This window comes from Hirundo rustica, chromosome 26, assembly GCF_015227805.2.
Source record: "Hirundo rustica isolate bHirRus1 chromosome 26, bHirRus1.pri.v3, whole genome shotgun sequence".
Lineage (NCBI taxonomy): Eukaryota > Metazoa > Chordata > Aves > Passeriformes > Hirundinidae > Hirundo > Hirundo rustica.
The window spans coordinates 1,609,265-1,636,548 of NC_053475.1; the positions used below are offsets into that span (position 1 = coordinate 1,609,265).

At 40.5% G+C, this 27,284-nt stretch overlaps 1 protein-coding gene across 9 annotated transcripts in view; it reads right to left on the bottom strand.

Moving 5' to 3' along the window:
- EPS15L1 (epidermal growth factor receptor pathway substrate 15 like 1) overlaps window positions 1-27,284 on the bottom strand; it is a 51,226-nt gene that overhangs the window by 14,944 nt on the left and 8,998 nt on the right. For 4 of the 9 annotated variants that reach the window (XM_040086653.2, XM_040086652.2, XM_040086651.2 and 1 more), the window contains 19 exons: window positions 27,091-27,186; window positions 26,434-26,496; window positions 25,485-25,610; window positions 23,573-23,632; window positions 22,997-23,233; window positions 22,297-22,454; window positions 21,656-21,812; window positions 20,839-20,901; window positions 19,244-19,329; window positions 18,820-18,892; window positions 18,129-18,290; window positions 17,089-17,286; window positions 16,666-16,830; window positions 14,732-14,858; window positions 14,588-14,638; window positions 14,080-14,216; window positions 12,366-12,426; window positions 11,906-11,988; window positions 10,316-10,448 (listed from right to left, as the gene is read on the bottom strand). In XM_040086653.2, coding sequence (XP_039942587.1) covers window positions 10,316-10,448; window positions 11,906-11,988; window positions 12,366-12,426; window positions 14,080-14,216; window positions 14,588-14,638; window positions 14,732-14,858; window positions 16,666-16,830; window positions 17,089-17,286; window positions 18,129-18,290; window positions 18,820-18,892; window positions 19,244-19,329; window positions 20,839-20,901; window positions 21,656-21,812; window positions 22,297-22,454; window positions 22,997-23,233; window positions 23,573-23,632; window positions 25,485-25,610; window positions 26,434-26,496; window positions 27,091-27,186 — 2,236 coding nt within the window. Of the gene's footprint in view, window positions 1-2,907; window positions 4,542-10,315; window positions 10,449-11,905; window positions 11,989-12,365; window positions 12,427-14,079; window positions 14,217-14,587; window positions 14,639-14,731; window positions 14,859-16,665; window positions 16,831-17,088; window positions 17,287-18,128; window positions 18,291-18,819; window positions 18,893-19,243; window positions 19,330-20,838; window positions 20,902-21,655; window positions 21,813-22,296; window positions 22,455-22,996; window positions 23,234-23,572; window positions 23,633-25,484; window positions 25,611-26,433; window positions 26,497-27,090; window positions 27,187-27,284 lie in introns of those variants that run through there. The other 5 variants (XM_040086659.2, XM_040086655.2, XM_040086657.2 and 2 more) reach the window with 4 other exon arrangements.

The window sequence follows — 27,284 nt, forward strand, 5'->3', positions numbered from 1 at the left end:
TTCCTGTCAGTCACAACTTTGAGGCTGATTTTCTCACTCTCGGCTGCAGATGAGGGGAAAAAATACAGGTAAACAGACACCGTGGTAATTATGAATAAACTCTTGGTGCTGAAAAAGTTCTAAGGAAACAGGTGTGTGGTATCATGCAGAAATAAACATCCCAACACTCCTGTGATCTCACAATGGGTAACGAACAGAACTTTATAGACCCTGCTCTAGATCAAATGATTGATTCCCCACAACTTCAATAAATCTACATAATTTAGAGTTAAACCTGAATTAAATTCAGGTAGTGATACGACATTTTTTTTTTTCTGATTAACACAATCCTTTATTTTATTCCTAACCCCTGATTACATCCATTATACCTAACATGGCTTCTTTCCTTTAAAATTTATCTGACTAAATAGATAGAGTTTCTGTATGGGGACACTGGACATGGTGCAAGTAAAAAAAAAAGCGATGTGTTTAAACACTAAGTATTCACAAGACACCATCTTCTTTCAAGAACTGAACTCAGTAAATGCACATGACAAAGCATTCATGCTTTGGCCTCCATTTATAAGGAAGATACTGAACAAATTGTGAAGCCTTAACTTCCATCTAGTTGAGACACTGAGCTCACATCTTAGGCAAACAAATGACTAAAACCCATTTATGTGTCCAACTCAGATCTAAACTTTCTTCACCTCACCGGAAAGCGTTAACACGAGGTCAATGTGCACTGTCAGTGCTCTTGGGCTGCCTTAAAGATGAAAAAAATAAGCGTAAAATGGCAAAAACAGTCAAACCAGAAAATGCCTTACATTTAGAGAAGTGACACGTACAAAAAAGAACTATATTTATCGTTGACATGACGGAGGAGGAAGCATCAAACTCAAAGGAAGGGAGCAGCAGAAGCTGCACAAACATTGCCTGCACTGCCCTGGGCTGGGCCAGCTGCTGGTTACACACAGAAGGAGCAAGAGGCTTCTGAAATGGTCCCAGGGGCACAAAAGACACCTCCAAAGAGTGAAACTAAAACTTTCAGCTGGACAATCCTGGTCCAGGGGAACCTGGAGTGTGTCTGCATACACGTGATTACCTACTCACTCAAGCTTTGAGGTCTAAGTGCCATCAGAACAAGTTCTTTCAGGATCCCTCCATAACTGTGAGCACTTGAGTGGGCAAGTGTTACCCTGGATTTTCTGAGTTTCTTTATTAGCCTTTTGATTTTCATAAATAGAGTCAGATCTTTTAGTTACTGTAGAATATTAGAGCAGTTTTTCTACCTTTCCCACAGAAGTAACATAAACAAATCCTTTGGTTTTCATTCTCTGTCCTTTGTTTGCATATTTCTAACCTGAAAACAATTGTAACTGACAATTCGTCTAGCCACTGAGGCTGAGGGGTAGAAACCCCAAAAAGCCAATCTTCTGCTAGACCCACAAATGTATAAAAGTAAAAGAATAAACAAAGGGGTCTCTTCTCTCCGCCCTTTCAGCTGGAAGCTGGATCAGAAAAACCTCTGCAGAAATCTCTTGTCTGCGTGTGATTTCTTTGTGTTTTACAGTGACAGGCAAGCTGCCTGCACAGGAGCTGAACAAAAAGATGCTTTGCTGGCAATCGTTCTTGCACTTGTAACTTCTCTGGGGCTGACAACAACCTTCTGCAACGGCACTTCTAAGAAAAGGCAAAGGGTGGCAACCCCAAATTCGGGAATTGGTGTTTCTGTAGATGATGGGTTACAACATTCAGCGCAGCTCTAAGTTTTCAGATTGGTTCAATAAGCACAATATTAAAACCCTAAAGACCTGCGAAGATCTTAAGCCCCTGATCCCTTTTCATTTTTTTTTAAGCTGCTAACAGGTTCAGATATCGTTTATCAGCCAACTGGCACGATGGAAAAAACAGGAGCTGATCAGTCAGATTTTGCGTGAATCGGCCTTTTCTGTCTGTTTTGGTAGGACAGCAAAATACATCAAGCAGTCTTGAAATTAGCGATCTGGTGAAGCACTGAACCCTAACACCTTGATTGATTAAATTTATTATCAGTAACATCATTACTGTTATTTTTAAAATAATTTCTAGTTGCTCAAACCCCTGTGCAAACCTTTGGGTCTGGAGCTCCACAGAACCAAGCCCCTCTGAGGGATCAGGGTCATGCTTCCTATCCCAAGGCAGCTTACTGTCCCCTATATTTTTCCAGTATTTTAGCCTTTCAAAACCATAACAAGCAATAAAAACCACTGTGAGAACAAAACTGAAGCCCTTAACTCAAGAAGGTTAACACAGAGGTGTTAACCACTAACTTCTGAAATGCCAATATTCAGTTGCCATCGCAGACCAGTGCTACAAAAAAAATAAATGGACCACAAAACAAAGCTGAAGTTTTTTGACAAACTCCCCATGTGCAGCCTGGAATAGTAATTTACCAAGGGAATTTATTTTAATATCTGTATTTCAAATAGCAGCTAAGTAACTCCACTAATTTATTTCTTACATAGGATGAATTCAATATGTTATTCCTTTAAATTTACTCCGTGGCTGTGGACTCCTCACCCCTCAAATTGTTCAAGGCAAGTTTGGGCTGGGCTTGAACAACCTGGTCTAGTGGAAGGTGTTCCTGCCCAAGGAACCAGGGTTAGAACTGGATGACCTTTAATGTCCCTTCCAACACACATCAGTCTGAGATTCTATGATTCTATGCATTCCAAGTTACATTTTATTTTTCTGCTATTTACATATTGGCACCCCAAAGAAAAACTGAATTTTTAAAGTGTGTTAGCATAGAAGAACTTCACTATTAATATAATATTCACTACCTCTATTATTCACTACTATACAATAACATAAATTATAACATTTACACAAGCTAAGAAAAGGCAGAGTGTTAAATTTATTCCATATATTAAATAACAATTGCAAGACAGCAGCACGTTGAAATTGAAAAGTGTATTTTCGTCCTGTGTATTTCATTCTTTCAAAGTCAAAAAGGTGAAAACCACTATAAGCAAGCAATAAAAATTTAGAGAAGGTTGAAGGTTTCACACTGCTCTGCGGTGAAGGTTCTTCCACTGACATCACAGAACCCCAGAATGGTTTGAGTGGGAAGGATCTTAAAGCTCATCCAGCGCCACCCTGCCATGAGCAGGGACACCTTCCACCACCCCAGGGTGCTCCAAGCCCCATCCAACCCAGCCTTGGACACTTCCAGGAATGGGGCACCACAGCTTCTCTGGACAATCTGTGTCAGTGCCTCACTACCCTCACAGAGAAGAATTTCTTCCCGACATCCCATCTCGCCCTGTTCTCTGTCAGTGTGATGCCATCTCCCCTCGTCCTGTCACTCCAGGCTCTTGTAAAGTCTCTTTCCATCTTTCTTCTGGGCTCCCTTCAGGTACTGCAATGCCACAGTCAGGTCACCCCAAAGATTTTCGTCTCCAGGTTGAACAATTCTTTCAGCTCTTCCTCAAAGCAGAGCTGCTCCATCCCTCTGATCATCTTGGGGCTTTGTCTGGGCTTGCTCCTCCAACAGATTCATGTCCCACCTGTGCTGGGCACCCAAGAGACGGATACTTTTTTGGTCCTTGAGCTCGAGGACTCATTGCAAAATCTCTTCTTCCTGAGTCTCAACCGCTACGTCTTGGGTGATTCTGAGTGATTCAAGCATCCTCCGCTGCTCCTCGGTAAACACTGCCTGCCCATTATGCTCAAGTTTCTTTCTAAATAACTTCTCTGAACTTGAAATCTGGGAATTCCAGCAGGGATAGGCTTCCCTCGTCTGTAATCCCTCACAACTGAGCTCGGTTCTGCAGCAAGCTAAGAGTGCTGCCAACACTCTTCCAAGTCATGGAAACACCAAGGGTGCCAGTTTGGAGGCTTCAGGGTGACTTTTGCATTTTGAACTTTCTACCTTAATCCTGATTTCAGGAGTGATGGATGAAGTACCCAAATTTCAGGATGCATGGAGAACCCTAAAACTGGCAGAATCATGTTCATCCATCACTGTTGAGGGCAAAGAACATTGTCTCTCTGGCAGCCATGTGCACCTGGACCATCATTAGTTGAGCACAGCCAGTAAAACATTGGTTTGGGGGATGCCAAAGCTGGTGGCACTGACTCTATCCTGTCATTTTAGTACCATGCAGGAATACTGAGGTTTTAGCAGCCTTAAAGGCACTAAACTCTGACCCTTGGGTGTGTGAGTTACCTCTCCCACCCCTAAGGAGGCCTACAGGAGCACTCAGTGGTAAAACCCAGGACAATGCAAAGCAGCATTGGGAACTGGTTTTATCCTACAACTTGGTGTGCTTTGTCCCCGTGGAAGCCAGGTCACAGACTCCTGTTGTGGTGCCAGCTTGACTGGGAAGGAACTCCCGTGTCTGGAAGAGCACACAAAAGGCAGATGCAGCACCACACAGTTCAAGGCCTTTGTCTTCTCCTCACACCCTTAATGGTACAGCATCAGCAAGGCAGGGCACGACCTGCTGTAATAGGAGGGGTCAAGTGTTGCTCATCCTCCCTGGATATAGAATGGCTTCCTTCAGGAACCTGAGGGCCTGAGAGGGAGTCCAGAGCATAGAGAGTAATGTGTCAGATGCTTGTCAGTAGTGGTTAATCTCACCGGTTAACAGCGCTGTTATAACCGCAATGTGGAATGCATGGGGCTGCGCTGAAAGGAAGTGGTAAGGGTGGGGCATAAGCACTAGGTCCCACGATCAAAGCACTAGAGCATTTTACTTATAACCCAATCACTGACACCCACACAGCAACTTCCTGTACTTTAAAAAAAAAAAAAGAAGAAAAAAAAAAAATCTGTTTCTCTCGTTCTGTAATCAACAACTTTTACCTAGAAACTAGTTAGCGGCGAATTCTGACTGATTTCAATCTGCAGCTCACAGCAGAAAACATAATTTTTAATCTGTGAGAACCTACGAGAGCCATTTTAACTGACAGGTTTCAGTCTACCAGTTTCTTTCAGGTTTTTTGATCCTTAATTACACAGAAGTCCCGTAAATCCTGAGAATGTGCACAAGAAATATAAAGCAACCAGAAGTCTGGTAGTGCTGAACACCACAGGCAGTTCTCTGCCAGAAAATGATGTGCAGTGGAATGTGGATCCTTGTCACAGGGCATCTTATTTAAGAATGTTGAGATACTTTACTATTATTTGCTTTCTGTTTATCACAGCTCGTTACACAAAGCATTGGCATTTCTTCTTCCACTCCTCTCCTTACAGAATCCTGCAAGTTCTCCAGTAGCACCTGGTGAACATCAAATTACTCCAGCCAAGTCCTGGGGGAGCCCTATGAAACCTAATGTCCATTAGGAACTTCATGGAGATGGTTATCTTCCTGAAGAAAAAGAACATGCACACGCTTTCCTTGGGGATTTTCATTAGAGCAGTCTTGTCTGAAGAGCTAAAGAACTTTTTCTTGGCTGATCTTCCTCAACCTAAAGAGAATCTTAAACCATGTATGGGACAGAGATAGTGATTTTGCAAATCTTTTTGTGAAAGAGTAAGTTGCAGCTTCGAGGTACACCAGTATCTAGGTTTGCTGCTTCTGGAACATCCTCTGCTTGCTATTCTCTACTGGGCTTCACTGAGTTATTAACCTTCCTCCAATTCTCTTTCTTTAAAGATTCTGCACTTAACCTCTAAATAGTTGTACTGAAAAAATATTCAAGAGAGTATTTTACCACAAAAACAAACATGAGCTCAGATTAGGACTTTGAAACATCTGAAAGATCTTGACAGACTGGCCAACAATAGAGTAAAAGAAAGAAGGAAAATTATTTATGTTGAACAAAACAAGCATAAGGCTGAGATTATACCCAAGATACAACTCTAATTAAATAATCTCATGATTGTCATACTCTCTCTTAATCTTAATACTCGAGAAGGGAAAGATATGGATCTGAAGGGCGCCTAATCCACACAACACAATAAGGGTTTGCCTAACCCTGACAGTGCCAACCAGACAGAGCTGTGAACTCAACTATCTGCTAATACACTCATATCACAGCTGCTCCTCAGTGTTCCAGCTGTGAAAAAACCCGATCATCAACTAAAAACAAACAAACCAACCAAAACAACCAACGCATTTCCACTTTACGAGCAGCCAGCAAACCGGTCAGGACGTGTAGGACCAGACCTGATGACCCACTGCAGTCCTGCTGCTGACAACCCTGCTTTGTGAAGACTCTCCAGAGCCTGGATGTGAGAGCAGCTCCCATGAACCACACACTCCTTTTAGAGCTCTTCCCAAGCGTATCTGAAGGCCTTTTGCTCTGACCATCCCTATATGATAAACAGAGGCCATGTCCAAAAGGCTCCGTTTCAGGACCAGCGCTCCACAACTTCCTCAGGAAGGACTTGGATGTGGGACTGGGAGGCAGACTAAGTTTGGTGATGACACGCAGTTGGGAGGAGCTGCTGACTCCCTTGAAGGCAGAGATGTGCTGCAGAGACATCTCCACAAAGGAAAGGGCTGGGCAATCCCCAACTTAACGTGCCAAGTGCCAGATGCTGCCCCTGTGCCAGGGCAGCCCCGGGTGCATGGACAGACTGGGGAATGAGAGGCCGTGGACCAGCCATGTCCTGGGGGTCCTTGGTTGGATTTGAGTCACCAGTGAGCCCCGGCAGCCCAAAGTGTCACCATGTCCTGGAGGGCACCAGGCCCAGCATCACCAGCTGGGCAAGGGAGGGATTCTCCTGCTCTGCACTGGGGTGGCCACACCCTGAATGCTGGGGGCACTTTGGGCACCACAAGATCAGGAGGATCTAAAGCTGTTGGAAGAGCGTCCAAAGGACAGACACAGGGATGGGGAAGGGTCTTGAGAAGGGTCTGAGGAGGGGCTGAGGGCACTTGGCTCGTTCAGCTGGAGGAGAGGAGACTCAGGGGAGCCTCCTCGGGGGCTGCAGCTCCTCCCGAGGGGAGGCGGAGGGGCAGGGGCTGAGCTCTGCTCTGGGACAGGGACAGGAGCCCAGCGAGGGCTGGAGCTGGGCCAGGCCTTGGGATGGAGCTCAGGGAAAGGTTCTTCCCCCCGAGGGTGCTGGGCACTGACCAAGGCAGAGGTCACAGCCTAAAGCTGTCACAGCTCAAGATGAGTTTGGACAAAGCTTTCAGCACTGCTGGGGTGTCACAGCTCAAGATGAGTTTGGACAAAGCTTTCAGCACTGCTGGGGTGTCACAGCTCAAGATGAGTTTGGACAAAGCTTTCAGCACTGTTGGGGTGCCACAGCTCAAGATGAGTTTGGACAAAGCTTTCAGCACTGCTGGGGTGTCACAGCTCAAGATGAGTTTGGACAAAGCTTTCAGCACTGTTGGGGTGCCACAGCTCAAGATGAGTTTGGACAAAGCTTTCAGCACTGCTGGGCTGTCTCGTGCAGATTGACTCCATGATCCTTATCAGTCCCTCCCAACTCAGGGCATGCCATGATTTTAGGTGTTTCCCTGATCCTGTGCTCAGCTCCAAGGATTTGCACTGCCTTTGTTTTCATGAAGGAATGAGAGTTGATGCTGAACTCCTCATTCATCTGGACAAAACAGAGACCCATGGGCAAGGTGAGAGCTGTGGCACACTTTGGTCCGGACCTTGTGCAATCCCTAAATGGATTATCAGACAATGTCTGCACGCAAAAGCTTCACATACAGAAAAGCATCAAATCAGGGATAATCAGGAGCAATCCCTGGGGGATCCTGTTTAGTTTCCACTCTCAACTGCCTGGGAAATCAGACAGTTTCCAATGCTCTGCAAAAGTATTTCTATTTTCTACTTGACTGCGGAGGTTTGAGGACAAGTACAGCTTTCTTTTAGAGCTTTTTGCACCTGTCTACCGAAATGCAACCAAACCACAAAAGTGTTTTTCAATATGAAACCTTCCCCCCCGCAACCCCCAACAGAAAGAACAGTTTTACTAAAAAGAGTACGAGCATGGAACAGAAAGGCAAATTGCAGGTTTGTCTGGTAATAATTAGCATTTATTCATCCTTCAGCAAGATCTTTATCACTTACTTGTTTTTTAATTAAACAGACCAATAAGAAAGGCAAGAAACAACGGAAGTTTCTTGTCTATTGTTTGTTTGCTGAGCCCATTCTAACACACATTTTATGCCTTTATCTCTTGCTACCATCGCGCTGTATTACTATATAATTTCTCATGCTTTAAGTAACCACTGAAGATTGCCTTAGCTGTGGAAGGAAGGGAGGAGTAGAAGTGCATAAGCACACAAGGCTCATTTGCTTTAAAAAAAACCTGTTGTTTCCTCCTTAGTCTATTTTATCATAACAACATTTGCTTTTGGCAGAGCAGCGGAACCTCGCAAATATTGTATCTCCCTAGAAGGGGGCAAACGACACACTTAAACCATTTTTAACCAACTGATTAAAGGGTGAGTGCACATGCCTAAATTAAAAACATATTAATAAAGCTGGATATTCACTGTATTCCTCAATATGTACAAAAGAGAGAATAAGGACACAGAAATCCCAAATCCCTCATGTAGGCGAGTCAGTGCTCACCTTTGCTGCCACTATTACATTTGCTAAGAGTAACCATGTGCCTAACAAGTAATAGAAATAAACCACATGTAAAAGATTACATGGGTATATTTAGTATTTATTTGGATCATCCAACTCTATATAGCCCTGTTAACATTAAAATATTGTATGTAGACTTTTTTTTTGAAAGATGGCCACTTGCATTCTTTCCTTGAAAACCAAATAAAGAAAAATAACATCATCCACGGTGTCAGATAAGATTCCCTTCAGCTTTTCTATTTCTCCTCTTATTCATGTCTGTCCTAGTGACTGATATTTGTCAACATGACATATTATGTGGTGTTTTGTTTTTTTTTTTTAATTACTGAAAGCTCTTTAGTAAGCATGGAACAAACTGCTTCAGGAGCTTTTCCACAATCCTAGAGCATTTCCTGACAAGTCTGCAGCAATACTCACCTACAAAAAAATCTCTCATTTGCTGCTTTCGGGGTTTTAGGCTGCACCATCATCTCTTGAGCAATAAAATCACAACAACGGGAACAAACTAATGCTGCTGTAGGTCTACTGTGTGAAATGGCATCTTTCATCTCTTGGAGCAATTTATGGGATAGGTAATGACATTAAGGATACCTTGGTAATAAGTAAGCACTTGTCACATCATCCAAGGAGTTTGTCCTAGAATAACTGGTTTATAAAACCAGCCAGATCAACAATACCTGTCACAAACAGGCTGCATGCTCTGCTCCAAAATGCACCAGCAGAAAGGCAGAGAATCCACACACTGCAGGAGACATTAATCATGGACCTGTTCTCTTTGTACTACGCTTTCTAATACTGTCTGTGGCTATATAAAGATACTACATGATGATCAATGTGTTTACTGCAAAATTCTGTGCCTATCCATAAGCAGAATCCGGCTTTTGTTGGTTTTCTTGAGCCAACTGAAAGTTCCTTTTTAATATCAACTGAACTCTAGCACTGTTGTTAAAAAGAGACTTGAAACTACATGGCTTCAGTTCTTTAAACAGCTTCACTGGTAGCTGAATATCTTGAAAACAACTCCAGGGAGAACAGAAATTAAAGCTCCACTAAGAGAGATCTTATTTTCAAATCATGAGATTTATCTATCTCCCAGATTTCCATAAACAATGGACTTGAAGCAGGAGCAAAGTGATACATATTCAGAAAGTGTTTTCTGTTTAATTCATGCAGCAATGTACAAATGCAAGAATGATCCCACTTGGAACAGATAGATCAGGACAGGTCTGTAACTGTGCAGCCAGTTCTTGTCTGTAGCTGAGTGGCAAGGCAGTCTGACTGTGGCTGCATCTTTATTTCCTGAGGTGTCTGCCACTAGGTACTAAGGAGCTAGAGCCAGTATTTTGGCTTTTGGGACACCCCATTGCCTCTGTTTCTTCTGAGAATTATCTAGAGGGTTTTCTAAGACCATTTAAAGTTGTTTGCATTCACCATATTCTCTGTCAAACATAGAACTAAATCCTAAATTTAGATCACCATATAAAAACAAACCTCTTTAAAATAAAGATGCCATTTACTGATCTTATGTATTGCCTGCTTAGAAAATGCAGGGGGCTTTCCCCTGTCACATGTGGTCTTACAGATCTGCCATAGCACTCTCTCATCACGTTTTTCAGTTTGAGGAGTTTCAGCCTGGTTTACTGATAAATTTGTCAATTTACTGATAACTTCATATCTTCCTCCATGGTTGAAATATAAAACAGACAGCAGACTGTTCAACTTGTTCTTACACCCAGCAACACACTGCAAATGGGAAGCAGCAGCTTTTAAAAGAAGAAAACCTCCTTACCACTGGGTGGCTTGGGTCGTGGAGGGACGTTTTTCTTCGGTGGCAACGCTGGTGTGTCTGATTTGCTTTTGAAAGGGTCATCTGCAAATCCTGCCCCTCCAAAAGAGGAGGCAAAGGGGTCTGAAGCTACTGACTACATGAGGAAAAAGAAAACAAAAGGCATGTAAGCACGCTGTAGAATACCTGTGTTTTCGTGAAGCTGCAGGTTAAATCAAGGAAAAGCATTAACTTGAACACCTGAGAGCAGATGAACAGAATTGTCAGTGGTGCTGGAGGCTAATGCCCAGTGACAGAGCTGCTAAGATTCCACGAACATTCAAAACACCTCATGCTCTCAATCACTTAAGTACTTCTAGAACTTTTAGTCCTAGCAGAAAATCAAAAAAAAAAAAAAAAAAAAAAAGAGAAAATAAAAGGAAGTAAAACTCTACTTGAATGAAGAGTCATACCACAGCCTGACCTTCACTCTGATAAACAGAACCTGGAAAAACACTGCAGAAGGCGTAATTTTATTCCAAGCTCTTCTGAATTACACACAGCTATTGGACTTTTTAACAAAATCTCAGGGAATATCCAAAAGCATGTGTTTAAATATTCCTATATTCACACAGCTTTTCTAAAGAACTTGCCTATTGATTAAGAAGAGCACAAGTGTTATGCCACGCAGGGAAATTTATCACTGTGAAATGAAGAAAGAGGAATTTTGTGTAGCCAGATCGTAGTCAAACCTTTGCTAAAATTTCCACCTCAAGCCAGCCACGTCTATCGGGAAAGGCTGGTGCCATCTAGTGGAAAGTTAAAACCCTCCCCAAAATTGTAAAAGGGGAGGAAAAAACCAAACAAAGCAAGATACGTAATTAGTCAAAGTAAAATGACAATCTATTTTATTTTTAACATTGACTCTACTGCGTTCAAGTGTTACTGTAGAACTCATGTAAGGAGCTGGGCACTGATGTTAACTGTAAATTCCAAACTCCACCCCAGGAAAGCAACAGCAGAACATGATCCATTTTTTTCATGTGTGTGTCCTGAAGCTTTTTCTTCATCTGCTATTTAAAATGAACAGAAACTGTACATTTAAAACATGGGAGAGACTGACTGACTGTTAAGAGCAGAGTAAGGTTAATTTACATACATTTAGTAGTGCAGTGTTTAATTAATAGCTGGACTCAACCTTAGAGGCCTTATCCAACCCTAATGATTTTATCATTAGTTTAGGAACAAGTCAGGGTACTTACTAGACACAAATTCCAGGACTTAGATGAAGGCTGGACACTGAAATATATTAATAGCCACAACAACTAACTCTTCTTACAAATTAGAACTACAAGTTAATTTCTTTTCCTGATCTGTTATTTGAAAATATTTGTGAAACGTTTATTTATCCCTACTGAACCTACCAGCCTTAGTAAGACTTTGCATATCTGACATGATTGGAAAATTCTTTGCTGTGTAACTGGTGAGGCTGATTGGAAAAAAAATGAACAAAGCCAGATTGTCAGCTGAAGAGTTACAATCACACCATACTCTCTTAAAAAGTGTCTGCATATACATTTTTAAAAGGACAGTTGCTTTCCTTTTAACCTTTACCTTTGACATCTGACTGAAGTCTGCAAATCCCTCACCACCACTGAAAGCACCACTTCCAAATGGATCCAGTGTTCCAAATGGATCTGGAACAGATATTCAGGAAAAAAAAAAAAAAGTTATTTTGAATAATACTTAAGAATTACAAGGAATGCTTGGTGGCGCCAGTGAAGCACAAAACTAGTGAGGTCATTCAAACACACCTGCATTTTGACCTGCCATGAGATTTTAAAAGAGAATTCCACAAAACAATAGGTTTTCTACCAGTTGTTTGGAGGGAAAACACAAGAAAAAAGTGACACATACAGTGCCACAAAGACAGTCTTCACAAACTGTAACAAGACCATGGCGCTTTTTGCCAACAGTTCACAAGACTCTTTATTCTCAACTCTTATATTTGATTCTTCTTTCATAAAAAAGATACCTCCTAATACACCTTCATGTGAAAATGTTTACTTCTTACCTGGACCTTTTGAAGAGATACTGGAAGACGTAAAAGGATCAGTGCTTTCAAAAGGGTCAGGCTAAATAAGAACAGATATACATAATTATTCTTCTGCTGGACTGTGCACTTACCTCTTCATGCCTATCAAAATCTCCTGCTTTAAGACAAATAGTTCCCAATTTCAAACTACTCTATTCAGCAGAGCAGAATAAATCAACTGATTATACGAAATGTACATGCATTTGGCTACAGATAGCCATGGACACAACACCAGGTACCTACAAGTGAGAAGAGCAGCCCACTGAAATACACGCAACATTAATTACCAGGAAAAATATGAAAATACACCCAGAGGGGTTCAGTCTTTAAGCAATAGAGACAGAATATTCATGTCATGCATTTATATTAATTCAGAGAGTCTGTATTCTGCTTCTTTTTAAACACATGGTTTTTACAGCTGCTCTTCAGTTTGACAGTTGGCTTTTATTTAAGTGCAATCCTATACTGCAAGATGAACTAACTTCCCACTGACTGAAGCTGGACCTGGGTAGCAACACTCAATGAATTGAGTAAGAGTGAGGAAAACACTAATAAAAACAAAACCAAAAAAATTTATACTCCCCCCACCCCAAACAAGCACACACATGTACATGAGGCCAGCTCAGAGCTGCAGCTATGGCTCTAACAAGAGTGTTCTGTGATGTGCATGAGGACAGCTCAGAACTGCAGCTATGGCTCTAACAAGAGTGTTCTGTGATGTACATGAGGCCAGCTCAGAACTGCAGCTATGGCTCTAACAAGAGTGTTCTCTGATGTGCATGAGGACTCAGAGCTGCAGCTATGGCTCTAACAAGAGTGTTCTGTGATGTGCATGAGGACTCAGAGCTGCAGCTATGGCTCTAACAAGAGTGTTCTGTGATGTACATGAGGACTCAGAGCTGCAGCTATGGCTCTAACAAGAGTGTTCTGTGATGTGCATGAGGCCAGCTCAGAACTGCAGCTATGGCTCTAACAAGAGTGTTCTGTGATGTGCATGAGGACTCAGAACTGCAGCTATGGCTCTAACAAGAGTGTTCTGTGATGTGCATGAGGACCCAGAGCTGCAGCTATGGCTCTAACAAGAGTGTTCTGTGATGTGCATGAGGACCCAGAGCTGCAGCTATGGCTCTAACAAGAGTGTTCTGTGATGTACAGGAGGACTCAGAACTGCAGCTATGGCTCTAACAAGAGTGTTCTGTGATGTGCATCAGGACAGCTCAGAGCTGCAGCTATGGCTCTAACAAGAGTGTTCTGTGATGTGCATGAGGACTCAGAGCTGCAGCTATGGCTCTAACAAGTGTTTTTGTGGAGTTTCTCCACCGTGCTGGCTGCTCAGGAATCCTTTAGCCAGAGCAGCTCCTCCCTCTCATTCACTATGGGACTGCACAAAGCTATGGGACGGAGGGAATGGTGGGAATGAGTGGGGTGCTGTGGCTTAAAATTCCCAACAAAGAGAAAAAATATCCACCTTAACAGTACTTCCACAGTGAATGTGTACTTTATTGTCATGGAACCAGAGAGAACACTGCTGATTGCCTTAACAATCCATACTAACATTTTAAGACTACAATTAATAATATTTCATCAGTCAGGAAAAAAGTATTTAGTATTATTTCACTCCTTTTAGCTTTCAGACAATAAGCCTGTGCCATAGTAAAGAAATCTATTAAGTGTAGAATTAAAAATTACTGACCTTTGAGGGTAAAGTGGGGGTTTTTGTGAATGGATCTGAGGTAAATGGGTCACTCTTCACCTGTTTCTTGAAGAAATCCTCAGGGGCAGAACTACGAAACGGGTCACTTTCCTTAAATGGATCTCCTCCAAAGGGATCTAGAAGGAGCAGGAAAAAGTAACCAGAATAATATAAAGAACATTCTACGTTTGATCTCACACTCACTGATATAATTTTTCTTACACAAACACACAGTGTTTTGGTAAATCTGATAAGACTTCCAGAGACCTTTCTACAGAGGGTGTTTACTAAGTTTGAACAAGTACACGTTCATATGAAGCTTTCAGACTTATTAAAGAGTTACACACTTCTCATTAAACGTACTGATTCTGAATGCACACCCTGTCGAGTTTTTACATTCCCACATGCAAACCAGAACTCAGAAGCCAGGGAAACCTTTATGCTTCCTTTGTGTTTGGCTGCCAATTGTTTATATCACACCTGTCCTGTCAATAAAAAGAGCTATTACCTGCTGGAGCAGGTGCTTGTTCTGCAAAAGGATCATGCTGGAATGGGTCACCTATGCAGAGGAGAAAAGGTGATAAAAGTTTGTTAAAATATAATTTACTCAACAATTAGTCTTCAAGGTCTCAGATAAGCACTTGTCACTTACTGCCTTTGAAGGGGTCTGCTCCCTTAAATGGATCAGATTTGAAAGGATCTTCTGACTGGAATGGGTCTGTATGTAATTCTTGTGTGTTATTGGTAAACATCAAGGCTTTATTCTTAAATGGATCATCCTAGAAATTAAGATGAGAGACATCACAGCAGCTTGCCATGATAAAAATGCCCAGTTGCCCATTTAGCAGAAATTGAATGCTATCTTGGTTCCTGTTTAACAGCCTTTAAAATTACTTCCTGAAGAACTTTCTGAATATGTGACTTCTAAGTAGAAGTAATTACACAGCAGAGGAAAATGTGTACCCCAAGGCTACACAGAGCACCAAAAGATAACAGTCCATACAGCAATTAAATGTTAAACTGTTGCCCATATTAACATATTCAACTCTCAAACACTTAAATAACAAAAGCAAACCAAGCTCCAGGTTAAGACGCTTATTTAAAAGGAAAGGATACATAATCTGTGGACTACAAATAAAACAAATTAAAACTGAGTAGTCAGATACTAGATTGCTTCTTGTTAACTCATCTTTGAGCTTAAAAGCTCCAAATACTGATTTCCCACGATAAGGCACTTCATGCAGGAAGAGTCACCCCAACATTTTCATGACAAGAGGTTTCTCAGCAGAGGCCAAATCCACGTTTGTCAAGTCACAGAAAATACCCTGCATGAACAAGCAGCAATCTGAAGTTATGAAACCTCTCCATAACATTCATTTGCATGATATCCCTGGCTTGGGGCTGGTTTGGAGGTCTCTGATGAAGCCACAGGGACGATGAGAGCCATTCCATCCCAACACAGGAATATCCAGAAACAACTACCCACTTACACTGCATCCAACACCAGAAAGAGACAAGATGCAAATGAAAACATCCTAATTCATACTTCTCAGAACAGGGGGAGGGAGGTGGGGAGAGGAAGAAGAGGAAGGAAGAATTGAGAAAGAGGAAAGTGGCACAATGGTTTTAAAAAAAAATTGCTATGAACACAGACTGGTGTTTTCTGCCAGTAAGTGGCTCCTAGGTTTTGCAAGTAAGTGAAACATCTGGAAGTTTTCACTGGAAATTAAATAAATTTATGCAAGCCATGCAAGCAGAGAAATGAAGCACTGAAGTGTTTTAAGACCTTTAAGCACGTGTTTCTCAATGCGCTGCTCTTTTTTATCTACTTTTTGTTCTTCTTTTGAGCAGTTTGTTTTTACAGAGAGAGCGTAAAGTAATGCATAAAGGCAGCGATGCCTGGTAAATATTTATTAATACATTATATATTCAATTTCATACTAAAGCCATAGCAAATACTGTGCTTACAAGGGTAAAAGTGTTTCCATAATGAGGAAGAGCCACATAGCTGTGCAAGCAGAATCAAGCAAGTATGCAACTTCTATCTTGTCTTATTTAAGACAAGAAATAGGCTTAAAAAAAACAAGAGAAAGTTCTTGTGATTTAGAGGATTGTTTAATACCCAAATCAACATCAATGAAAAATGTTTAAGAACTTGAAAGCTTTTATAATTTGGGAAAATATGCTGATTAAATAAAAACATAATAAATCAAAAAGATGATGCTGGAACTATTTAAGCAAAAGAGAACTATCCTCTTGGAAAGGGAACATGAGATATGTAATAAATATAGCTCACTGTAAAGCAGAAATTTGTAGAGCTTCTTTTGGAAATAAGAAGGAAATACACGACAAAGGGAAATTTGCAGCAAGAGAAGATTTCACCTTGGTAAAATGGACAACATGCAAGAAAAAACAAAACACCTGAGCTGGAAATAAAGCCCCAGCTCTGTCCTGAGACTGAACATGTGACAGGTCACAAATCCACAAGACCATGTGCCAAAATCAGCTGAACAATACTTCAGATTAGGTGCAAGTCAGAAGCTTAATCAGTGTAAAATATACGAAACAACAGTATTTTTATTTTACCATAGCTCCATAATTGCTTCTTTCTGTCTGCCCAAGGCCTTCACTCATGTCTGCTAAATTTGTCAGACTCCCACCATGAATCCCATTAAGAGCTTCATTGTATTCTTCAATGCTCTTATTCACTTCCTGATGGTTCTCTTGCAGCTGAGAGAGTTTACTTCGTGCCTGAGAAGGAAAAATGCTTTAGCATGTTACACACTCAACAACACTGTCACTTTTATAGTCTCCTTGAACACTGGTGCCTGACAGTTGCATTTTATCCCCACCAGAATCAAATGCTTCCTGACTCAAACCAGGAATTAACATGCTAAACGCCAATTAAAAAGGTTTATTGCATGAACCAGGATTTTTTCCTCCTCTGAAAAAGAATTGTTCAACTCAGCATTTCGAGAAGCAAAAAACTGTATAAAGTAGAGCGGATACCTGGTTTATTTCTTCCTGGGTTGATTTTAAAGATTTGATTATTGTTTCAAGCTGCACTTTTCCAGCCTGGATACTCTGCTCTAGCTGAGTCTCTTCTTGCTGGAGGCGATTCAGCTCTGCTTTTGCTCTATTAAGGTCATCTTCCTGTAATTTTAAATCTGATTCCTGAGACTGAATCTGCATTTTTAGTGAGGAAATCTGAAACAACACAGTAGAAAAACCAGAGTGAAACTTGGAATAAATGAGACTTATTGAATTGTGAATATATAGTAAGTAATAGAAAGTGGTAAAACAACTAACTACTAAGGAAAATATTTAGAACTTAATATGAAGAAATGCATGCTGCTTCTGCTGGTATACTAAATCCTTGATAAAAGCACATTCAATAAAATCAAGAAACACTATTTTAAATCAGAGAAATACCCCACTACTTATAAAGGTAACCAAAAGCTGCTTCTTAGATGTTCACCCTCAGAACCTGATTCCACTGAAACATTTATGAAGCAGTTTAAGGTTGATTTTTAACTCCATTAAGAGTTAAAATTACAGAGTTAAAAAAGCTTATCAACTTCCTTATACGCTTTCTTACGTGACTTCCTTCCACAGTAAATTTCTGCTTTAAGGTAACATCCTATTTCCACTAGCAATTGCATCCACCTGAAAACTCAGTCCTGATGACATCCAGAGTTATGGAAACCAGCACCACCAGGGACTGTCTCATGGGTTAGGACTGCTGATTTTCAACTGCCCTATTACAAATGTTCCAGCAAATGAACAAATGAAATGTTGCTGTTCAATAAATGCACAACAATTCCTGTAGAAAGGGACCCCTGGAGATCACTGGGTTCAACCTTTCATTTATAACCATTAGGAAAGGTATTAAGGAGAGCAAAATCCTTCCTCAGACCTCTGTATTTGTGTGGAAATTGCTGTTTATGGCAAAAAGCAAGCAAGCAAGCAAGCTTATTCATTGAATAAATAGAATTTCCCTCAGCAGAAGGCATATTACTCTTGAGCAGGTCCAGAATGAACATACTTACCACCTGTGTTTCTTCCTGGCATTTCTGCCTTACATCATTTAGCATGTCTTTCAGTTTGGCTTTCTGCTGGTCCATCTCATCCAGGCGGTCTTGGGCATCTTGTTTTTGAGCCTCCAGCTCTTGCAAGTTACTTGTTTCCCTATCTAAATCATTTTGCAGTTCCTGAAGAAAATTCCATAGCTTGTAAACTCACATTTAGCTGTTGTCTCAAGGAAAGATCAGCCACAGACAAAGAACTTAACAAAATTCAGAGTATTTTCTACATCACATAGGCTACACTCTGCATCGGCCTGTTTTGCTTCTGCAGGAACGTGTGTAAGAAATGAGGAAATAAATCACTGCTCACAAGAAGGAAAAGGGACTGTGACACAGAGCACAAGGTGTTGAGTTATCCTAATTATCAAAACCAATACTCTCCAAACAATGATTTCCTAAATCGCAGTGTTAGCTGAACACTAACAAAAAAGACATTTCAAACTGTTCACATATACTGTGCTTACATTAGCCAGCATCAGATGAAAACGTTTCTGATGGAGAACAGTAAAATAATTATTTTTTTTCTGCCAGTTAGAGGAAAATCCCAAGAAAGAAAGAACGACAGAAAGAATGACAGAACGACAGAAAAAATCCTGAATTGCCATATATTACTTAGATTAACATGAAAACTACTGACGATAAACAGAGTTTTTACCTGAACTTCACTGGTTTTCTGTCTGATTGATTCTTCCTTTTCCCTAATGTCCTGCTCCAGAGAATATTTTTCTCTGTCAGACAAACAAGAACGTTTATTTGTGGTTAGTTAAATAATACAACACACATGCAAAAATCAACTAAATGTTATTCTGGAAACAACAGACAAAATGCTAGCCCATATTCTCATGTATTCTTTAAAGGAGAAAAGGTGCATATGTATCAATTATTCTTTGAAAAATGCCATCTGTACCCAGCATCAATCTTCTGAAATCACCTGAGAGATCTGTAGGGTATCACTAGGAAATTCATCACCAATTACAGCAACAAAATGACTAAAAGTAAAGAAAAGTAACTGACACATCACTACTACAGACTTATTTTGTGATTCTACACCAAGACTTCGTTAAGTCCACAACTATTACCTCTGCAGCTGTGCAATTTCTTGACTAATATCATCCAGTTCCTTCACCCCTGTAAATTCTCCTGATCCAACAGAACTTGCACTATCCTGTTAAGAATGAAACAATCTATTAAAATGTCGAGTTGTAACAGAAACTCTTCCTTTAACAAAGCTGAGGACAGAGGTGGGATGCAAAATCCTCGTTATTTGCATTTGCAAAATTCTATGAGAGACACCAAATTATTCTGTAACAAGCAAGGAGCATGCCACACAATTCTGCTCCTGAGACAGGAGAATTTTTAATGTGCCTGTTTAACAGACATGACAGCTGAACACACAGCGATGAAAGGAGAGGCACAAAGCCAACAAGGAAATTTCTATGGTAGAATTAAAATTCAAAACCTAAAACTCAGTTCTGCTATAGTCAATAGTAAAGTTTATAGGGGACTTAATGAAATCAAATCGTAATTCCAGTCTTCTGGAGTCCTGCCACAAATTAATGGCAATTTCTGCAATCACGGCCCATTTCCTGTAGGTTGTTTCTACATTCATTCCAGCGCAGATCAGGGAAGATACAGAGGGCATCCCCTGCCCTCTAGATAAGAAAATCACTATCAGAAGTTAAGGAAGGATGTCAGCATTAGGTACAAAACTGGTTGTTATAATAAAAAGGATTGCTCTTTGGTAAACAACAAAAAACCACCACAACTGAGCAAAAACTGCAGTACTGAACTCACTGCTAGTATGACAAACCAGGAGACCTACCATTTTTATATAGCATTTTAAAAAGAAGGATGCAGAGTTTGCTTGCTTCACTCACTTTAGTGAGACTGCTGTGATAACCACAGAAAGCTTGGCTTGATTAAATATTAAAAAACAAACAAGAACCCAACCAACAAGCCAAGACCAGCAGAGTAATAGTGACATTTTTGTAGAAACAACAGTGAATATGCAGTTCAAATAATTTAATTAAGTCCTCGCTTTTGGGGGATCATTTTTTTGGTAACATGCCATTAAGTAATCACAAAGAACAACACAGGCTAAATCTTCAAGGTAAAAAATCAAAAATGGCTTTTACACTGTCAGGTCAGATACAGATTTGCTGGCAGATCTCTACTGAATGCTGGACAGGATCACAGCCAGGTGTCACCAACACAACTAGGAAATAAGTTAAAATGAGCTGCTGCACTGGTTAGAATAAGAGTCACTTAATTAAGCTCACAGTAGCATACAATTTATTTTATCTTATCTAAACACATACTACATGGGGAAAAAAAAAAATGCAACCAACTGAAAATTGCAGGAAACTTAAAGCTCTCAGAGCAAGATGTATTTACTGCTCACAGCTGCAGAGAACTAGTCCAGGAATAATTTCAACAGCACTGAGCTGCCTGTCCTAGGAAATTCCTGCCAGATCAAAACATCTCCAGGTGTTGAAGGGAAGGAACACCACCAGACTGGCAGCCAGGGCTGGGTACTGCACATCATCACCACGCCAAGACCAAGTGGCACAGAACTCAAGAGCAGACACAGGCAAAGGCGTAGAAATGAAAACTTTTTTGAAGTGACAAAAAGCATGCATTAGAAACGTGCATTCTTTCGGACAGTGTTACTCACACGCCGCATTTCTGTTAGTGCTGAGATCTCAGTTCCTACAGAGGTCAAGTAACCTGACAGAGTCTATAGGAAAAGGATACAGGAAAAACCTTAGGAGAATCACAGCAACAGCAATAATTAAAATATATTTAGAGTTCCAAAGCTTTTGGCTGGGGAAAGCGAGTTAAAGTAAAGAAAAACACAATGGAATTTATATAAAAGGTGAATGTAGTGACATGACAGGAGGATTTCTTCAATTCAGTTTCAGAAATGCATTGAAATGCTGCCAAGGAAAGGAACAAAGCAGGGCCAGCAAAGGATCAGATGCTTCAGTGAAGTGCTATTAGCAGTGATGGACACAGGGCTGTGGACTGCCATGCTACAAAGAACGAATCCCAGAAACTAGGAAGTCATCACTCCTCATTTAGCCATTTAAAAATTTTATGTTTCCACATGAGGAATTTGGTGCTGATCACAGCCAGGGACAGGTTTCTCAACCAGCTTTTAATCTTTGCTGTTACAAGTTCCCTGACTCAACCTTCTGTATGACAAAGGATTATTTTTTTATGCTAGATTTTTTCCAGCATTAGTACTCCTTGGTTTATGGAACGTCTTACTGCGTTTTTCATTATTTACTGTCTTGGTTGTTAAAAAAATTAGTCATATTTTCAAATGTTAGAAGAATTTTGTAAGAGGAGATACGAAAAAATATTGGCAATTCTTTATCATAATACTAAAAGGACCCCGTAGAAAATTCATGCTCAAAGCACTCAAAGCACAATTCATTACTTTTAAAGCACCTAAGTTCAGTGTTGTCTACAACAAATCGCTGACTTACCTGAATGGGTGTGTGCCTGTCTGTGGGAGGGATCATATCTGCAGCCAACACTTGTGGAGGATCGATCCCTTTGCTGACCTTCTGCTGAATGAGATACATGGCGAGTGCAAACTGGTCTTTGCTGAGCTTTCCCATCTGTCTCGTGTCTGCCAAAGCCCTAATGAAAAACAGATCACACTAACAAACAAGAAAATCTTATTTCTGCTTACCAAAAAGCCTGAGATATATAGATAGATAGATACACACACACACATATTTATGTTTCTTACACATATATATATATATTTCTTTTTGGTTCATCCTCATCAGAGCTTACTTATCCTAGTTAAATTTCCATGAACAGTGCAGTATTTTGTTACACATATTTAGCTGAATAGTGTTAGTCTGAGAAAATATTTAGAGCACTAGAACTTCCAAAGACAGTCACAACTCACAGACTGACCTATTGCCCCTACTCCAAGAAAAGCAAAGGGAGTATTTATTTCTCCCTTAATTTTCCATACAGCCCACATACTGCAGCATGTGGACAAGTAAAAAGTTGGGATTTTTTTGTTTGTTTCTGGTGGTTTTTAGGATCACACTCTGAATCTGAGTTCCCAGATCAGCAAGTCACAAAAACCCAGCTAGTACGGAATTCTTACCATATATGTGCTAGGAGATTCTGAGACAGACCTGAATGCATAAAAATGTCCTTTACTTCTTGGCCACTCACAAACCCATCCATGTCTGTGTCGGTTTTTACGAAAATTTCGTCGTATCGCACTTTTTCAGACATTGGCACCACCCAATTCACAGCTGGCTGCAAAACAAAATTCGGTATTTTAAAAGAACAGAACCAGTCTTTATGAACATACTGAGTATATATGACATTATCCAGAGCTGGATGTGCTGAACACCTTGCATACTGCAGTCTGCCTGGAAATAAGTATTTTCACTGCATGTTTTAACTTCACACTTTTTATCTGAATAGAAACTCTGACAAACAGCTATTCATCAGTTGGAAAGCATTAATTCTTTGGAAATCCAGACCCAACTAGGAATATAAAGTCCTCATGCTAATAGCAGGAGATTTAGAAGTAGACTAATGATTTCTTTCGTATTAAAGCAGATACACAAACAAAACCTTTCTGTGGTTTCACTTTCTAATTCCCCCTAAGATTTGCCACCTCGTGGGCACTGATTAAAATTCACCTGATGCTCTTCCAAGTCTCACCGTTCTCATTTCACCCTCTCCACCCAAATCACCCGAACGCAAGCGCTCACACGAGGCGGAAATCGAAAAGCAGATTTATCCATCCTACAGCTCACAAAACTACAGAAATAAGAAAGAAAGACGTGTACCTGTGCTTGTTTGATGCTGTGCTTGGGAGACAAGCTCTCTGCGCTGTTCAGACTGTTGTCACTGCCGTGGGACGGCGTGGAGCGGAGGCTGTCTTTTGGTGGAGGACTTGCAGGGAGAACAGGAACTGCACCAGGAAAGACCGGTGTCTTCTTTCTTTTAGAAGGTGGTATGAGAGAGGGGGGCAATTGTGAAGGAACTGACTCTTTCTCAAGAGCTCTATAAACCAAATGCATTGCCTGCAAAGGCAAAAAAGTCAGATAACATTCACAATTATTAGGAAAAGCAACGAGATCTTCCTGTGTCAGTCATTTACATATTAGTGAAGCAAAGACAGTAGGACTAGAGAGGTAAACCAGAGCAATTAATTTTGAATGTAACTCCAACAAGTTTAATCTTGACACGGGCAAGAGTCAGTAGATGGATTTGAGGAATGTCATTTAATAGCTCCACGTGAACAATTTAGATTAGAAGAGTCGACTGTAGCACAGAAAGCTGCAAAGCTCTTGAGAAAGAAACGAGCTATTTTGCTTTAACAGGCTGACTAGGCAGTGAATTGAGAATTTAAAGCAACCTACCACAGCAAATTCATCCTTGTCCAGGTGACCATCTTTATCAATATCACTGAGATCCCAGACCTACAGCAATTAAGATTAAAAAATGATTTGCACACCAAGTTACATTGTATGTATTCATCATATTAACACGCCCTCTAAAGATTCCTCATAGATTTTGGTGAAGATCATCTCAGTTATATTACCCAATCTAAACAACCTCTGATGAAACAGAATGGCCACATGAATCAACACTGGCTCTAACAAATTATGGCTGCAACACAGGCAGGTTTTTCATCTTTCTATGATGCAATTAGAGCCATCAAGCTAAGTAAAAGCATTCAGAGGTGGCTTTCCAAACTGCCCAGAGGGTGTGGGCTAGCAGACCATTCAAATTCCTCATATGGAAGTTCAATAAAAAGGCCAATAGATCTCTAATTCCCATTCCATTCCTAGATGATCGGGGTTTTCTACTAAAAACTATGTGCAGCTCCCTCTGGCCCCATTGAATTTCCTGACAGAGAGAATTTAAGCATTTATCAGCTTTAGTTCATTATTATATCAGGCAGAGTCAATGAAATATGCAGAAGATCTAGAGAGATACAAAATTCTGTGAACTCCAACACAGCAGTGTTTAATCATCAGTATGACCTGGAGACAGTGGAGTGCACAAAAAGCCAGGACTTGAGGCTCAATTGTGAGAACTCTGCTTTATCACTGGACCCTTGACAAATTTAAGCTCCTTGATTAGTCCTTTGTCCATTTCCTCAGTGCCTTATCTTGTCCACAAACTTTTCTGGAAGAGGCAAAAGCTTCCTGAATTTCTACTGTGACAACACTAAGATAAAATCCAAAGCCTTTCAAGACTTCACAATAGTCAAGTACAGAATTAAAACAAACCATACTTAGATTTTGTAGATAATACAGAGCAAGAGGCACTTCTTCCTGAAGAGAGAAGTATGTAACACAGATAGAGCTCTTACAGAATGTACCCATTCTCAGAAACATCAATATGCAAAGCATTAAAGAACATGTTTTTAGTGAAGGCAGAAAAATACTTCAAGGTCTGCTTCCTTTGCAAATATACAGTGGATGCACAAAACTCAGACCTTGGAAGTATACATAAATACACATGAAAGAGAAAACAACTTGATAATCTGAATTACAAATAAAGGAGGATGTTTTAAGGTATTCTCCTGTACAAACAAGGGATGGATTTAATTGTATGTCTAATAACTCATATTTGTAAAAATGACAAAACAGCAGAATCTAATGTTACAACAGCTACTATGGTTCAGGAAAGCTTTTTCTTGTTTTCAAACAACCAAAATCAAATTTCCAGCAATTCAATGAATAGAAAGATAACAAAGCCAATCTACTCTAGGGTTGAAATTACTACTCTTATTTCTGAGGGGAAGATTTCAGAGTTCCTGCTTTACAGCATGCACACAATGCAAAATCTCAGCTGTCGTGGTGGGTTTTTGGTAAGCTGTGGTTTATTCCTGTTATCCCCCCCCAGTGTCTGGGTTATTTTGCTTTTTACCTCAGGTTTTCCCCTTCCCCATCCCTCTGTCCCCTGTCCTGTTAACCTGGGGCCAATCACCTGCACAGGACACCACTGTCTCTCCTGTACCATCTGGAACAATAAACACTTCAGAGGGAACCTTCTTTGACTCTCACTTCATACCCAGACATCGAGGAAAGCAGGACCAGGAGGGCAGAGAACAGCTCTGCTCTGCTCTCTACCATTCCTTGGACTGCTTGCAGTCCAGGAACAGCCCCCCCTGACCAGCGTGGCTGGGTTGAAAATTAGCCAGAGCCCCCCCAAATGTCTGACATCACTCAGCCAAAACCTGATCTCGGTCGATAAATTACGTTTTTAACGTTGCGACTATGAGAAGTTAAATAGAGACCAGCTAAATCTAAACTTACTTACCCTTCCCAGGATATCAAGAGGTAGCTTTGAATTCATCAGTACTGGTTTTACTTTGTCTCCTGAAAGTAAACCATTTACTGGCAAAAGGCTTTCAAAAATACCATCAAACTTTGCTTTTTCTTCCACCTAGTTGGTAAGAAATAGTCTGAATAAGTAAAAAAGTGTGTCGGTGTGAGTAATGAAAAATGAGATCTTGCAAGAAATTAAGATTGGTCAGTAATGTATTCATCCTAAATTTCAAAGCTTTCTTCTAAGTGCCACTGTATTGTATTTAAATGTAAACCCACAGAGAAAACTTTGAAATTAAGCTCCTAAATCTAAGGTTATGACAGCTGAGAGATTTTACCATGCAGCAGACAAGGTGTGCTTCTGCTTTAAAGCACCTTTGATAAACTCTATAGAACTAAAACTTATTCTTCCCACTTTAAAGTACCTGTAACTACAAGGCTTTTTTATTAAATTCCTACCTTTTGGAAACGTTTGCAGTTGAAAATTACCTACACATAAATATCCCCACATATGCATCAAAAGTTATTTTTTCCAAATGATATATATCGCTTGTATCACTGAATACTAATTAGAACATAGGAACTCGAGCTATAAATTCATAGTTCTGACTGGATGTGGTGAAATAATTCGCTGTTCCCAGTGGGGTTCCTTTATACAAACAAAGTGCCTAACTGCAGAATTCTGGAAGAAATTCAAGCAGAAGATTTAAACTCATTGTCTTAAAAACATCACACCAGTGGTTGTCAAAGGGTTGTTTATTGTTTTATACTTATTGCCCATCTAAACTACACTTTGGTAGCAGTTTATTGTGCACAGGTTTGTACAGAAAGGGAGGACTTCTGAGAGGGGAAATTTGATACAAAATTCTCTCACTGGGAAACTTACACATAGGAAAAATACTTCTAAAAAACAGATGGAATGTGTTCACTTTTACACTTACCCTAACAGCCCAGTGGGTCTCTGTTGAGGGTGGTGTGATCAGCAAAGGACTGCTAGTGTCACGCTAAAAATTAGAATTTTTTTTTTAATTTATACATATATAAATAGATAAAATACACACACTTCTGCCTCTAATACTTACTAATTGCATTAAGTTCGAGATAGTTAATAGACACGAAGCTTAACAACACTGAGGAAAACAGGCTGCATATGTACCTAAAGAAAAGTCACACTCATTTTATAGCACTACAGTACTTGGGTAAGGACATTAAGCAGATGCATTCAGTGTCCAAACACAGAACCAACACAAACCAAAGAGGTTCTGCAGTAGCTACTGCAGGGCAGAGCTGCTGCAGTGCCTTTTACGAGTCATTCCTGTTGACCCAGCCCCAAAATAATTTTTTTTTCTTTCATAAATTCAGAGTTTAGCTTCCTGACCAAGCTGACCACACTTAAACACACATTGGTTTTGCAGTCCTGGCAGGGGCTGGTTTCTTGTCCCTCAGCAGCCCTGGCTGCCATGTCCTAAGGAACAGTTTGAGAGCAGCCTGAAGCCCCAGAACCACGACATTTATGAAGCAGAAGATTATTCCAACGTTCCAGCCGAAGCCTGAGCTCTCACATAACACATACCTGCATTTAAGTGGATATTACTTACAAATTTAGGAGGTGGCACAGTCAAATTCAGACTGCTCAGGTTCACATCGTGGCCATTCTGCGCACACGCTACAAGGCGCAACGCAACATAGAAACCCTACAAATAATTGTGTTTATTAAAAACCAGCTTAAATCACAAAAAATAACCCCATGTACTAACACTGTACATGTGCAACTCGGTAAGAAGGAACCCCA